The sequence below is a fragment of the Bacidia gigantensis genome (assembly GCF_019456465.1).
Source record: "Bacidia gigantensis strain McMullin 20006 chromosome Unknown contig_180, whole genome shotgun sequence".
Taxonomy (NCBI): Eukaryota; Fungi; Ascomycota; class Lecanoromycetes; order Lecanorales; family Ramalinaceae; genus Bacidia; species Bacidia gigantensis.
This window is the reverse complement of record NW_025408596.1, coordinates 781838-794613: the sequence shown is the minus strand read 5'-3', so window position 1 is coordinate 794613 and position 12776 is coordinate 781838. Positions and strand designations below refer to the sequence as shown.

Here is a 12776-nt window from a genome sequence, read left to right as displayed (position 1 = left end):
TTTGGCATTGGAAGAGAATACCTGCTTGGTCGCGTCAGTGATGAGTATCTCAGGCACTCGGTCTTCCAAAAAAGTGACAGAGCTGTTAATTGACTTGATTCCATCCCAGAGACTGAAGTCCGCCAAAGTACCGGTCAACACTCTGACGCAGCCCATCTCTCTTCTCAAATACCCAGACCACCAATGAAGCCAATATACGGCCAAAATATTGGCACACGTAAGCTTGAAGAACTCTCTTGTTACTCCGATATGTTCGAGTCTGACAGTCCTGAAGTTGCTTTCGCCAATGCACTTGAAGAAGCGCACTAGGCTGACTGCACTGGTGAACTGAAACGTGTTGTCACGGTATCTAATCCCAAGACATGTCAGCAAGCTTCACAGGATGCAAACGCTGCCTGGAGTGTCTTTATCATACAGATACTGCTTCGCAACTTTGAGCAGCCTCCCAGCTTCAGGATTGTTGTGCGCAGCTAAAGCGACCATGACATTGAACATTGGTCTGCCACTACGAGACATCTTCGCGGAGTAGCCATAAGGCTTGAGCTCCTTCTTGTTGCAGATACCGACAACAGACCACCATATTATTTTGTCCTGGACTTCCGGTGTCAGGTCGAAAAGTCGAAAAGTTGTGGCGCGTTTTAATGAGTAATTTATCCTTTCAGAAGGGTTGTAGCCAAGCCTGGTTTCGCGCTCACTAATGCCATCCCATGGACGCGTATATGGCACGACGGTCTCGATACTGGAAGAATCACTATCACATGCTGCTACACCGACACAGTTGAAGCTGAGCGCTGAAGCAGATCGAGGAGCCGCCTCTTCAATATCCAACACGTTCGCAGGTGCTGTAGGCAGTAGTTTAATAGCTAGTGATCTTGATGTCAGCGGTCTAGTGGTAATAAGAGTCAGTCGGTGATATTACCATCACTATCTTCTGAGCGTCTTAGCGAGAAGCCCGTGCTGGACTTCGAGCAGAGAGGTCTTGATATCTTTGCTTTGTTGATCGCCATGACTATGACTCGATGTTCGATGGACGATATCTAGGGTGAGCAGAACATGATGGATGTTTGGAGAGAGACTACATGCAAATCAAAGGGTGGCGGAAGTGGGCTGGTAGAAGCCCACCATCATGACACTGCGATGACGGGCGGAAAGGAAATTGCGACACTTTTCCCATATCACAGACTGAGAAACAGGGTGGGCGTTACCCTGAATTTTAAGATTGTCATGGTTCTATGACCGGCAGCCTGCGTAGTGAATGAAATAGCCTAGCTTCACCTGCGAAAAAATCAAAACGATAGTGAAAGTGAAGTAAATAGTCTATTTGCACTAAAGTGCCTCTATTTCTGTTGGAACTGGGGTATCTCACATTTATTTCGTAACGCCAGGGCGTCTAGGGTCTTATACCAGTGCCTGTGAAATGGCTGAAAAGCAACTTTCTTCGTATGAGCAAGACCGGTAGAGGGTGCAGAACGTAGAGTAGGCAGTAACTCAATCGTCAAGGCGTGCATCTGCCAGTAAATCGAGGATACAGGCAACATTCTCTGACCGTGAATCGCCCGCACATCCAGGCTAAGAACCGTTCAAGGCCGAGGCCGTAGCCGCCATGAGGCGAGGTCCCATATCTATTACAATCATTAGCATCGCCTGTGGCTGGCAAAATAGGGTCAATCTTACTTTCTCTGGTCAGTGTACCAATAGTAAGGTTTTGGATCAATGCCTTCCCTCTTGAAGGCTGCCATAAGCTCATCGTGGTCATCGATCCTCATGCTCCCTCCTACAATTTCTCCAACGCCAGGCATCAGGACGTCAGCGCTTTCTGTAACCCTCAAATCCTGGGAGTCTTTCTTCATATAGAAAGCTTTGATCTCCACCGGGAAGTGTGTTAGAAAAATTGGACGGTTGATAATGTCTGTCATCCTTCGCTCTGCGGCCTCGGCGATATCGTCACCAAATTCGTGAGGCTGCCCGTTCTCGTTAAGAATCTCGTTCTTCCTAAGCCAAACAATGGCCTCGGCGTAAGTCATGCGTTTGAAGGGTCGCTCCGGGACTTGAAAACTCGGGTTGAGCTCGTACACCATAGCTTTGATCTTCGGATCTGAAAGTACGATTTCAACGACATTGCTCATTACCATCTCCAAATGTAAAAGCAAGTCATCAAAGGAGAGAAAGTCAAGCTCTGCCTCAACGTGGGTATACTCTGAGAGATGTCGACGGGTCAAAGACTTTTCGGCACGAAAGGAAGGCGCCACACAGAAGACGTTGCCCAAGGAAGCTATGCATGTCTCTAGATAGAGCTGAGATGATTGTGTTAGATAGGCCTTCTCGCCGTAGTAGTTGAAGTCGAAGAGAGTCGCTCCACCTTCAACCTGCGTCTGGACCATACAAGGTGGAGTGACTTCGAGGCAAGATGGCGTAATCTCGCTCTCGTACACTCTTCTAAATGCGCGGAGCAGTGCAGCTCGGACCTTCATCACGGCTGAAGAATTCTCTCCTCGTAACACAAGGTGTCGGTTGTCTAGAAGGGTTTGCGGATCTGCGTCTTTGGCTACGCGGGTGGTGATAGCTTCCTTGTCTCCAGCGGCCTTACCAATGATTTCGTAATAGTCAGCGTGCATTTCACGATTGTCGGGGGCATGTTGTCCGTGTGGAACCTCCCACATCTCACCCCAGATCTCCATTGAGGTCTCGAGCGTAAGGGTTCTGGCATCGTATGTTCTAGTCAAATCGCCCGTCAAGACGCATTGCATTGTGCCGTAGCCATCTCGTAGCGTCACGAAAATGACATCTTTCTGGTCGCGCAACCGATGTACTCTTCCGGTGACTCGCACCCTTGAGCCGCTACCGTTTCCATAGTCCACATCCTTTGTGCTGTCACCTCTCCTCAGTTTAACCAACTGAGGATCCTGCTCATCCAGCCGGATTTTGAAGGCTCGAGGCAGTGAAGCATCTTCAGTGATTCTCACCTTCATTGCTTCCTGCAGCGCCTGCTGTCTCTTCACTTGCTCCTGTTTTTTCCTTATCGCAAATTCGTCTTGTCTTGCAAGCTTCTTCTTGTACTGATCGTAGGCCTTCGACGCCTTCTTCTGTGCTGATGCTGAGGCGGGTTTCCATTCTTTTCGAACTTCTGGATCACCATGCTCACTGACAGGTCCTGTCTCAGACTTTCGTGTAAGATACGAAGAGCTCGAAGAAGGTGGATGTTGAATGTATGCGTAAAGTAGTGACTTGTAGGGCGAAGACTGAGACCCATTTGCGGAAGGGTCATCCTTGCCAATGTCTTCGTCAATGTGAACTTCTGACCCTGAGTCTGCCATCTTCGCTCGGTAGTATCAGTGTCGTACAATTAGATCTGCAATGTGCAATGGCTTCTCTGACTCTTACTTTTCTTTTGAGGAAGACGGAGTTAGTGTCGGATTTTGGGGGGCGCAGGCAACTTAATCACGTGATCACCAAATGTTGCCCCAAATCATCCCTAGACCCTTATCGATCGTACCGACAAGCTGCTAGGTTGAGACCTGCGTCATGAAGCAGGATGAACTCACGTCTGACCGCCCCAGACGAATACGAGCTCGTTGAACGGGAGTCTTTCGAATCAGATGAGGTATTCGACCTTGACAGTCACGATTTCCAGTCAAGCGGGCGAAGCGCATCCTCGTATGCCTCAAGAGTGCCTCTTATGGGTAGAGCGCAGGCGCTCCTGTCGGTCCTATTACCGAGATGGCTGTTGAAGCAGAAGGGTTATCAAAAGCTCCCAGCTCGGAGAAGTTCTTTATCTCAACAGCGAAGAAGTCGAAGACGGTGCATTCCGACTCGAAGATGCTGCTTTTGGCTACACACCTCATTAGTGATCATAGCATTCCTTGTCATTCTTACGTGCGTTTTCAATCCTTCCTATACGCGGCCACCAAAACGATACCAGGACCTGAGGGCACGGGTGGAAGGCTCAAAGGATGACGGACGCGCAAACCCAGGGAATCAAAAGATATTTATTGCGGCTAGTATCTATGACGAAGGGGGTACTTACTTGGTGGGGATTGGGGTAAAGCGGTCTTGGATCTCATTGAAATACTTGGTAAGGAGAACGTATACCTCAGCATTTACGAGAATGAGAGTGGAGAGGACGCTCTATCCGCTCAAAAGACTTTTGAGAATGAAGTTCAATGCCGAAAGTCGATCGTCTGGGATCGGAATTTCACAATGCAGGATGTGCCTCATGTCTCTCTACCAGATGGGTCAAAAAGGATCAAGCGCATTGCATTCCTGGCGGAAGTCCGTAACAGGGCTCTTCTTCCACTTGCAAAAGAGATGTCCAGCGTGCAATATGACAAAATCTTGTATCTGAACGATGTTCTTTTCCGTCCTGTAGACGCTGCTCAGCTCCTGTTCTCAACAAACCATGATAAAACAGGTCAGGCTTCCTATCGCGCAGCTTGTGCGGTAGATTTCGTCAATCCGTTCAAATTCTACGATACTTTCGCTACAAGAGACGCGGACGGCTATAGCATGGGTGTACCGTTTTTTCCCTGGTTCACGAGCTCTGGTAGCGGTATCAGCAGGAGCGACGTTCTCGCTGGCAAGGATGCTGTGCGTGTGAAGAGCTGCTGGGGAGGCATGGTCGCTTTCGATGCCAGGCCTTTTCAAGCTTCGCAGCCTCTTCAATTCCGGGCTTCAGATGATCTTTACTGGGACGCATCTGAGTGCTGTTTGATACATGCTGATTTGATGCGGCAGACTGGTATTGTCCAAGGCGGGAATGTTGTTGGTATATATATGAATCCTTTCGTGAGGGTAGCCTATAGTGCACGTACTTTGAGCTGGCTATACTTCACGCGGCGCTTTGAACGGCTCTATACTTTGCCACATTCACTGGTGAATAGACTGGTTGGACTTCCGTGGTTCAATCCGAGGCGTACGGAGGAGGCTGGGAAGAAGGTCGAGGAGAAGATTTGGGTACCGAACAGTGACGACAAGAAGGGTGGATCATTTCAAGTGCAGGAAAGAAGGGCCACTGGGGATGGCTTCTGCGGACGTAGAGGTTTACAGCTAATCAAAGAAAGTCCGAGAGAGGATGAGAAGAATTGGGAAATCATGCCAGTCCCTCCAGATTGACGAACGAATCTTGATAGACGTTTTGATCTGTCGTAGCAAGATTCCTGATGCCTGCGAACAAAGCCTCGAAACTTGCACACCACCTAAACGAATGCCCTGGGGGAGACTTCAAAGCGTTGCAGTCGACGACCCAGATAGCGCTACAGAAGCACTTGAAAGATCAAACTTGTTCGTCAAATGCACCCAATGTTAGTACCGAAGCCTGAGCTCTTCAGATTACCTTGCATATCATGAGCTGGCTCTTCCATGGACAAATCTCAACGAGGATTTCAGATGACTGTATACGCTATTCTTGGGGGGATCGAGTGGGGTCTAGGCGAATCTTCCATGAGCCTACCATGTGTGTCGTGTTGATCAAGCATGTGCCATTTGCCACCTTCACTGTGTGATGCTGTTTACTATTCACCTAAAAAAGTGGCGGACTTTACAATTCACTTATCCTTTTCACTCCTAGCGATGCCCAGATCTCAAAACGCATTCCAGATGCCACCAAAATTGTTGTCTCTCGACGATCCGGAAAGACTGCAACAGTTTGTGTCACAAGCCAAGTCAAGATTCCGATCGCCGTCTTTCCAGAGCGCTGCTCAAAACGAGTTGGATCCCTCAGAAGGGGATGCGCAAGAGAGAAATGGTGAAATCAGTCAAATACAGCCTATATCTGAACAGACTGCAGTTGACCGCGTCGTGGTTCATCCCCAAGCGTTGTCCCCAGAACCTGACCCACCACCACCATCGGGTCAACTACGGCGTCCATCACCGAAACTCAGCCTAGACGTGCCGAGGGACATTCTGGCTTTGACGCAGGGATTGGAGCAAGTAGATGAGTCAAGTTCAATCTACAGTCCAAGAGCCATCAGTGACGCCTTTCAAAATTTCGTGCAGACGATGGAGTATGTAACTTTGGACAATTCATATTACCAAGAGGAACATAACCCTCGGTCTTTTTCTCACCTTCTCTGAATTTGTGCTTTCGACATCTGTCGAACTTGCGTGACAATTTGCTAACAAACCCAATGTTCCAGTGGCGTTCCCTTGAATCAAAGTATTTGGGCTCCTAGTCAGCAAACAACAGGTCTACAACAATCGCCGCCGGCAAGGACGTTTGGATCGACCCCTCCAAGCACTTCGCTTCCTAACGGCGTAACAATCATGACTACAGAAGGTGTTCTTAGATCCACAGTTGTCAACGTGGCAACTCAGACGGATCCAATATCGCCCAGTACATGGCAAGCTCTCGCCGCACGCGCTCAACCGCCACCACGGAAGGATACTAAGGATGGACGATTGAACAAGCACGTTGAACCCACACCGAAGCCAGTACAGACAATGCATTCGATCAGTCCACCAGAAGCGCCCTCTGGAGAGTCCACACTCAAGTCCAAGCCGACTTTTGACATTATCTTGAAAGAAAATGTCACTCCTGCTACGAGGTCTGATACACAGGATCTTCCGCCACATTTGCGCATGAGAACAGGAAAGAAAACACCATGCGACATTAAGCTAGCACCATCAAAACGATTACCGGGCGTTCAACTAAATTCGGCTGACGAGAAGCCTACAACAAACAAAACAGGTCCGTTCAAGGCTTCTGATGCTTTGCACAACCTTTCGTTTGAGGTTCCAGTAGAGCAGCGTCCTTTAAGCAGGCCATTGATCTCCATCCCAGGCATCGAGACACCACCTGAAAAGGAAGAAGGGGAGACATCTCCAGGGATTCCTGTCTCACCGGGCCTCCTCGAAGCCAAGGCCATGGAGTCACCCCCTGGCCGAATACCAAAAGGGGCGTCGACTTCAAGCCAGCTCCCCTTTCTACGGAGGAGGAGGACCGAACGAACAAATTCTGGCTAGGGAGTTGGGGTTCACCCGCCAAACGCGACGGACCCGGTAAGCCAGCTGTAGGCCCCTGCTCCCTTTGACTTCTGCTTTATCATGTCCATCCTATGTTGTCATCGTTTTTTGCTCTACTTACCTGTTCTACCTCATCCCCTAGTCCCTCAAAAACGTACCATCATTCTCACCGACCTCCCCGAATACGCTACATCTAGCTTCATCTCATCCATCGTCTATGGCGGTAATCTAGAGCAAATCCGACTCGACCGCTTCGGATGCAAGGCCTGGATTCGCTTCCTCGATCCAGCAGCATGTCAGAAATTTTATGAGAATTCCGACAATGGACTCGTTTACGGCAAAGAGAACAACGGGAAGGAGAAGATAGTTTGGGTGGACTTGGGCAAAGACGTTAATGTCATAGGAGGGAACCTCCGCGAACAGATCGCCAGAGGCTGCACTCGCTCCGTGAAGGTCGTCCCTGTGGAGGAGGACTTCACAAAGATGGCTTTGGAAACGTTTGCTGCAAGAGGACGAAGGAGCGTTGAGGGTCTCGAGGAGGGAAGGAGCTCACCAAACAATGTGGGTCTCCCCTGCCTCAAGCGAGCTCGGAGAAGCTCCTTTCCAAAATCACTGAGGATTTACTGATTGATTTTGTTGGAGCAGAAACGCACGGTCATCTTCCGCTTCACAGAGATCGAGCACGCGGTACAATTTCATGGCACGCTGAAAAGCGACGCTGATTGGGAGCAATGCAACATCAATTACGTGGATGATCCGTAAGCGAAGCAGATAGCTTATGTTACCACAACCTCTGACCTGCAATATAGGGGCAAGAACGCCAATGGACCAAGAGTCTAACGAATGGCATCTGCGACTGACGATTGCACCCAGAACATGCTGGTGCAGAAGATCTGCACTGGCTACCTGTCAAGGTCACCAGCAGGCTACGCAACACACATCTCGGGCAATCTCTTGGGACACAAGGCACCGCCCGGGAAGCGTATATCAAAGGGTGTGATGATGCAAAAGTTCTCTTTTCCTTCTGGACTCAGCATTTTATCATACACAGCAATTTCTGAAGATCGATCTGAGTCGACAGTCTCAGCTCATTTCATCCTTCTAGCACATCACCCCCTTCCCCTTGCCTCTGTAGTGTGCGATGTGTCTATCTCAGCAGCCTAGTCCATTCATTCGGATGAACCGACCCCGTGCTTTCTTCCAAGCCCTGCAAGGCTACTACGAATGTGCCACCCACTCGCACATTCCGTTCCTTCCACCACAGTTGGCTCCAATTTGAGCTTCTCATACCCCATCGTAGCATATAGAACGATCCCGTACATATCGCTCAAGATGTTACCTCCACGCTGTCCACCACCTGGAACACGGCTGCACTTTTCAGGACAGCCTCCTTTGTTGCTTTTCTCCTCGCCCTAGCAGCAACTCGATCAAGATGAGCTCTCCCTTTTCCCCAACTGCTATCCTCATGACCAAATACCGTCCTCACTCGCCCTCCCCACGAGTTCATGGCTTCCCCGATGCTCTTGCGGTCGCGAGCGGTGATTGCTCGTCTGGCCCGAGGTGGAGTGAGGCGTCGTGGGAGGACTCGATGTTCTCCCAAAGCGGCAGAAGAGACATCTCTGTCATCAATCAGCGACACATAGCCAAATCGGTCAGGCTACAGTTGTCCAACTCGGGTCTTGTGGAGGCTGCGGCAGGGAGGATATACGAACCATCAGCGCAGAGAGGTAAGATGCCATACTGGAGGCTCCTGTCATACCGGATGGCGAGCTTCCTGGGAGGGGGGCAGGCAAGACAGTCGGTGGGAGGGGTAGGTGCTCTGAAACATCTTGGGCAGCGATTAATTTCTTGACAGCTGTGTGCCTATGCAGGGCCTTATTTTTAGCGGTCGACTATGCATCCTGCTGCAGCGTCACGTGAGTGGCTGCATCTGCATGCGATGGCTGTCTTCAGAAGGACAGTCGCTTGATCGTTATGCAGCGGCATCTTAGGAGCTGGACGTCGCAAAAGTCGACGTGAGTGATCTTCAGTCTAAGGCTGTAGGGTGGCTTCGATGACTTCAATGCTCCGGAGCCGTGCCGAGGGATGTGGTTGCTGAGCTGCTCGGCTTGATTAGTGATAGTAGTATAAGAATCATGCAAAGTTGGGACAATGGTCGATTATACCATGAAGTGGAAATCCGTCGAGAGGAAAGTGGAAGATGAGCAGGAAAGCAGCATCTAATACAACAAATGGTACAAGCAACCGCGGGTCTCGCAACGGCTCCATGCAGACGCCCCCTATTCTTGTACATGCAAAGCTTTTGAAAATCAAACACAAGTGCAAGTCCAAAACACGGTGCAGCGACTTCAAGACCCACATCCCTGGGCGGACTTCACCTCCACCTTGGAATGGAAGAGCCCCAGGTTCATTCTGCTTTAGGCGCCTTGGCCTCTTGGGACCTGCATTGGTGGCGGTATCAGACAACTAGTTGGTGCACCAACATTCTGTACGAAAAGATTGACTTCGAATCTGACACTAAGGCTTTAGTTTCCTGCAACATTCGCAATGTTCATGATTGTTGTGATTGTCGAGAAAGCAATCATGGGGACGCCGAGTCAGGCCAGGTCCGTGTGGCTGTCCGTATTGCCGCTGGCTGACGGACGATCAATCTTGGAGGGCGCTTAAGCAAACCAACACCATTGGTGAACCATCGCGATCCTCCCGACTATGAAGCTGCGGTATCTTTGGCGACTCTGTCGTCTGCAACCCATGGAGGCAAAGACCTCATGCAACTCAATTCTGTCTGTGAAGGATCCGGAAAGGATCTGCTTGCCTCCGCTGTTTCACATGTTGCGGCTTTGAAGGAACCACGAGGTCAAACCTTGCTGCACCCAGAGACGATGATGGTGGGAAACATCCGTTAGAGCCCCAATCCTTCGACGCCATGGATGCACTTTACCCAGCTTGCCACTGAAGCAACGCCGCAATGAGGGCAACCGCGTGGTTTTCCAATCCTGTTCGACTGTACAGCACCGCAATGTCAAGAACGGCTTTCTCAAGGTGGTGCATCCATAGGGTTCGTGGATAAGTCATTGGGAAAGCAGTGCTCGATGGATTAAAAGGAATCGTGGGGGAGGGTCTGTTCAGGGACCTGTCAACATCGCCACCGCCGCCAACGCTTGAATCTTTGTTCAGGAGGGTGTGTTTGACGGTATCAGTGACCATGCGGAATCCTTGGATTGCCTACAGCCTGGCCTAGTGAGAAGGATGACATGCTCGTGGTCCACGAAGCCCCAATCCCTGAGAGCATCGACAGCATGAGCAGATGAAAGGGCATTTAGCTTCATAGAAGGTTTTCGAGGATTGCTGCAGTCATCATCCGAAGGTTCGCAGCTCGGGATCGCACGCTCTTATCCAGAATCTGCTCGAAGGTGGTGATGAAGCAGGGCGAGGCCTTGCAAGCGAACTATCTGCACGGTGTTGAGGCTCCTTCCCCATCCCTCAAACAAAAACACTGCAATCTGACATTGGCCATCCGAGGCAAGCGGTCGGAGACAGCGGACAGTCATTTGGCCGAATGAGCTGTGCTCACCAGACATCCAGAGGTTGTCATATTGGAGGATGGGTAGCTATTGGACAAACAACAGACATTATTTTCTGACCCAACGTCATAGAAAAGGGTTGGCAGGCCATCACTGGCGGTGGTCTTGCAAGTAGTAGCCATGTGGCGACTGGCGTCGCGGAGGATTTGCGGCGAAGGAATGTGTTTTTTGAAATACTTCCCGTTCGTTCTGGTTTCGAAGAGGCTCAGCACGATGGGTCCGATGTGGCACAGACACGAGTAGGGCTGATTGGGTACACGGAGGTGCCTCGAACTGGGCGATCCTTCGAGCTAAAACGGCCCTACGTCTTAGCCGCATTAGCACAGCCACTAGCCCCATCTAGTGTCAATTAGCGTCATTTGGAACCCTTGCCTGCAGAATTAGTTCCCGCTGTTAGATCAGACTAGCCCTTCTTGGCCGTGCTTGGTGTGAGGATTCTCTACCACGACCCTCACAATCACAGCGCTCTCGCAGACAAACCCCCCAGGACACCGGGGTTGGGAGCCACGTCGCGGAAATGATGTGGGACTCAAGCCAATCAGTGTCCCGGGGGACAGACGGCAGAGCAATGATTGGTGGAGCTAGTGCAAGTCTGGAGTTTGAATCGAGTCGATTGCTCTGTCGTCGTACATCTAGACGATTAGCTCGTGGATCATACCGATACCGATGCCCCACCCTCGACCGATTATTGAAAGTATGAAACCTGTCATCTTCACACTTCCCGAGCGTCTAATAGCGGTCTGTCAGATCCTCCGTGCTTCCTTAGCTCTCACCTTTTTCTCCCTTTTCAAATCACAAAACGCGAGAACTTGCGCACAGCAACGACATGGGGTCGTAGGCGGCACAACAGATCGTCTGTCGGAGGCTGCCCTTGTACCCAACCTCGTCAGCATCCTGTAGAAACGAGAGCCCGCGCCTAAATCCGAGCATTGTAGTGGTCAGAGGAAGGCATTGCCGCAGCAGACATACTAGGGTAGCTAGCAACTCAACCTCCCTCTTTAGTGTTATATGATTGTCGGTCTGAGTCCCAGCTATCCATCCTCGCTATCAGGACCCTCAAGATACTTAGCAATCTGGATCTTTCCTGCCCTTACCATCAACGCATTTGTTCATATCGTAATCGAGAAAGTCGACTAGCGAGCTTTGCGGAGCGGGAGCGCCAGCCTTAAGTACCTTAGCATTCACCCTGCGAAGCTCTGGTTTTGGAAGTAGACTCGGCTGCCATATTCTCGGGTTGCCCATTTCTTCTCGTGCCTTTACGTTAAACCGTCAACCCTTCACCCGGCCTTTGCTTTGACTTAGACAAAGCGTTCGCGATGGCGGAGGGCAGCTGCCAGTATCGCCAGGATGCTGCACCAGTCACGGCCGACAGAGAGAGCAACTCGAAGCGTCGTGGCCTCGCAATCTCCGATCTTCTGAATCCCCCCAGCGAGCAGCATGTCATCTCGGCGTCCCCCTCCATCTCCGTAGTCTCCATCAAAGTCGAGGACGACGAGATCAACACGCCTCCATCTGCTTCTAACCAGGTACCTTACCGTCTTAACCAACAGCCTTTGCGGCGACAATCTTGTTCTTCTGCGCAAAGTGTCAGCTCCAGGTCGTCATTAGAATCATGCTTGTCCCACGGACGTCAAAGCAGTCGCTCTTCAACATCGCCAGGTCCGCAGTCAGACACACAGACAGATCCACGTCCGTTCCGTCCGCCGTACAAGGAAGAGGAAAGCGACTTTCTTTGGTTTTATCAAATCGACTTAAGGGCTAGCTGGAAAGAAACAAATGTCGCCTTCGAACGGACATTCGGCACCAAAATGCGGGACCAGTCAGGTCTTCAATGCAAGTTTTATCGCGTGATCGAAGGACAGGGAGTCCCCAAAGTAAGGCAATTGAAGAAGAATTACGAGGATTGGGGTCAGTTCGGTATGTGGCAAAGAAGGAGGATCCGCTATCCTTGGATGAAAGAGTTCGCTTCGAAATTGCCAGGTACGACTTACTAGTATTCAACCCCGACATTGCGCTGACTGTTCCCTAGGCTTTTGGCCACCAGATAACTCACGTAAATTGACAGCCGTCAAAATGGCTGGTAATGAAAGGCTACCAAAGCTCTAAATACTCGATCAGCTCCAGGAGTGAGGCCTCAACCGAGCGCGGTTCATTGCCACAGCTCAGAGCTTGGTCGCATCTCAGATCTCGGGAGGTTATTTTCGGTTCGGTTTGATTCATTTGCCATGTCATGTA

The 12776-nt window shown here is 50.5% G+C and overlaps 5 protein-coding genes across 5 annotated transcripts; 4 read left to right on the top strand and 1 right to left on the bottom strand.

Annotated features, from left to right (window-relative positions):
* Window positions 1-375: 375 nt before the first annotated feature.
* KY384_003202 (uncharacterized protein) lies at window positions 376-3314 on the bottom strand (the record flags this gene model as incomplete). Its single annotated transcript, XM_044811722.1, has 3 exons — window positions 376-842; window positions 1537-1622; window positions 1675-3314. 3 exons carry the CDS (start codon window positions 3312-3314, stop codon window positions 376-378), a joined length of 2193 nt encoding a protein of 730 aa, XP_044670855.1.
* Window positions 3315-3532: 218 nt separating this feature from the next.
* KY384_003201 (uncharacterized protein) lies at window positions 3533-5109 on the top strand (the record flags this gene model as incomplete). The annotated part of the gene is made up of 3 exons (XM_044811721.1): window positions 3533-3788; window positions 3846-4047; window positions 4095-5109. The coding sequence occupies 3 exons, from the start codon at window positions 3533-3535 to the stop codon at window positions 5107-5109; spliced, it is 1473 nt and encodes a 490-aa protein (XP_044670854.1).
* Window positions 5110-5592: 483 nt separating this feature from the next.
* Window positions 5593-6957, top strand: KY384_003200 (uncharacterized protein; the record flags this gene model as incomplete). Its single annotated transcript, XM_044811720.1, has 2 exons — window positions 5593-5999; window positions 6132-6957. The coding sequence occupies 2 exons, from the start codon at window positions 5593-5595 to the stop codon at window positions 6955-6957; spliced, it is 1233 nt and encodes a 410-aa protein (XP_044670853.1).
* An 81-nt stretch (window positions 6958-7038) lies between these two features.
* Window positions 7039-7719, top strand: KY384_003199 (uncharacterized protein; the record flags this gene model as incomplete). The annotated part of the gene is made up of 2 exons (XM_044811719.1): window positions 7039-7518; window positions 7603-7719. 2 exons carry the CDS (start codon window positions 7039-7041, stop codon window positions 7717-7719), a joined length of 597 nt encoding a protein of 198 aa, XP_044670852.1.
* A 4138-nt stretch (window positions 7720-11857) lies between these two features.
* KY384_003198 (uncharacterized protein) lies at window positions 11858-12647 on the top strand (the record flags this gene model as incomplete). Its single annotated transcript, XM_044811718.1, has 2 exons — window positions 11858-12521; window positions 12571-12647. 2 exons carry the CDS (start codon window positions 11858-11860, stop codon window positions 12645-12647), a joined length of 741 nt encoding a protein of 246 aa, XP_044670851.1.
* Window positions 12648-12776: the final 129 nt, after the last annotated feature.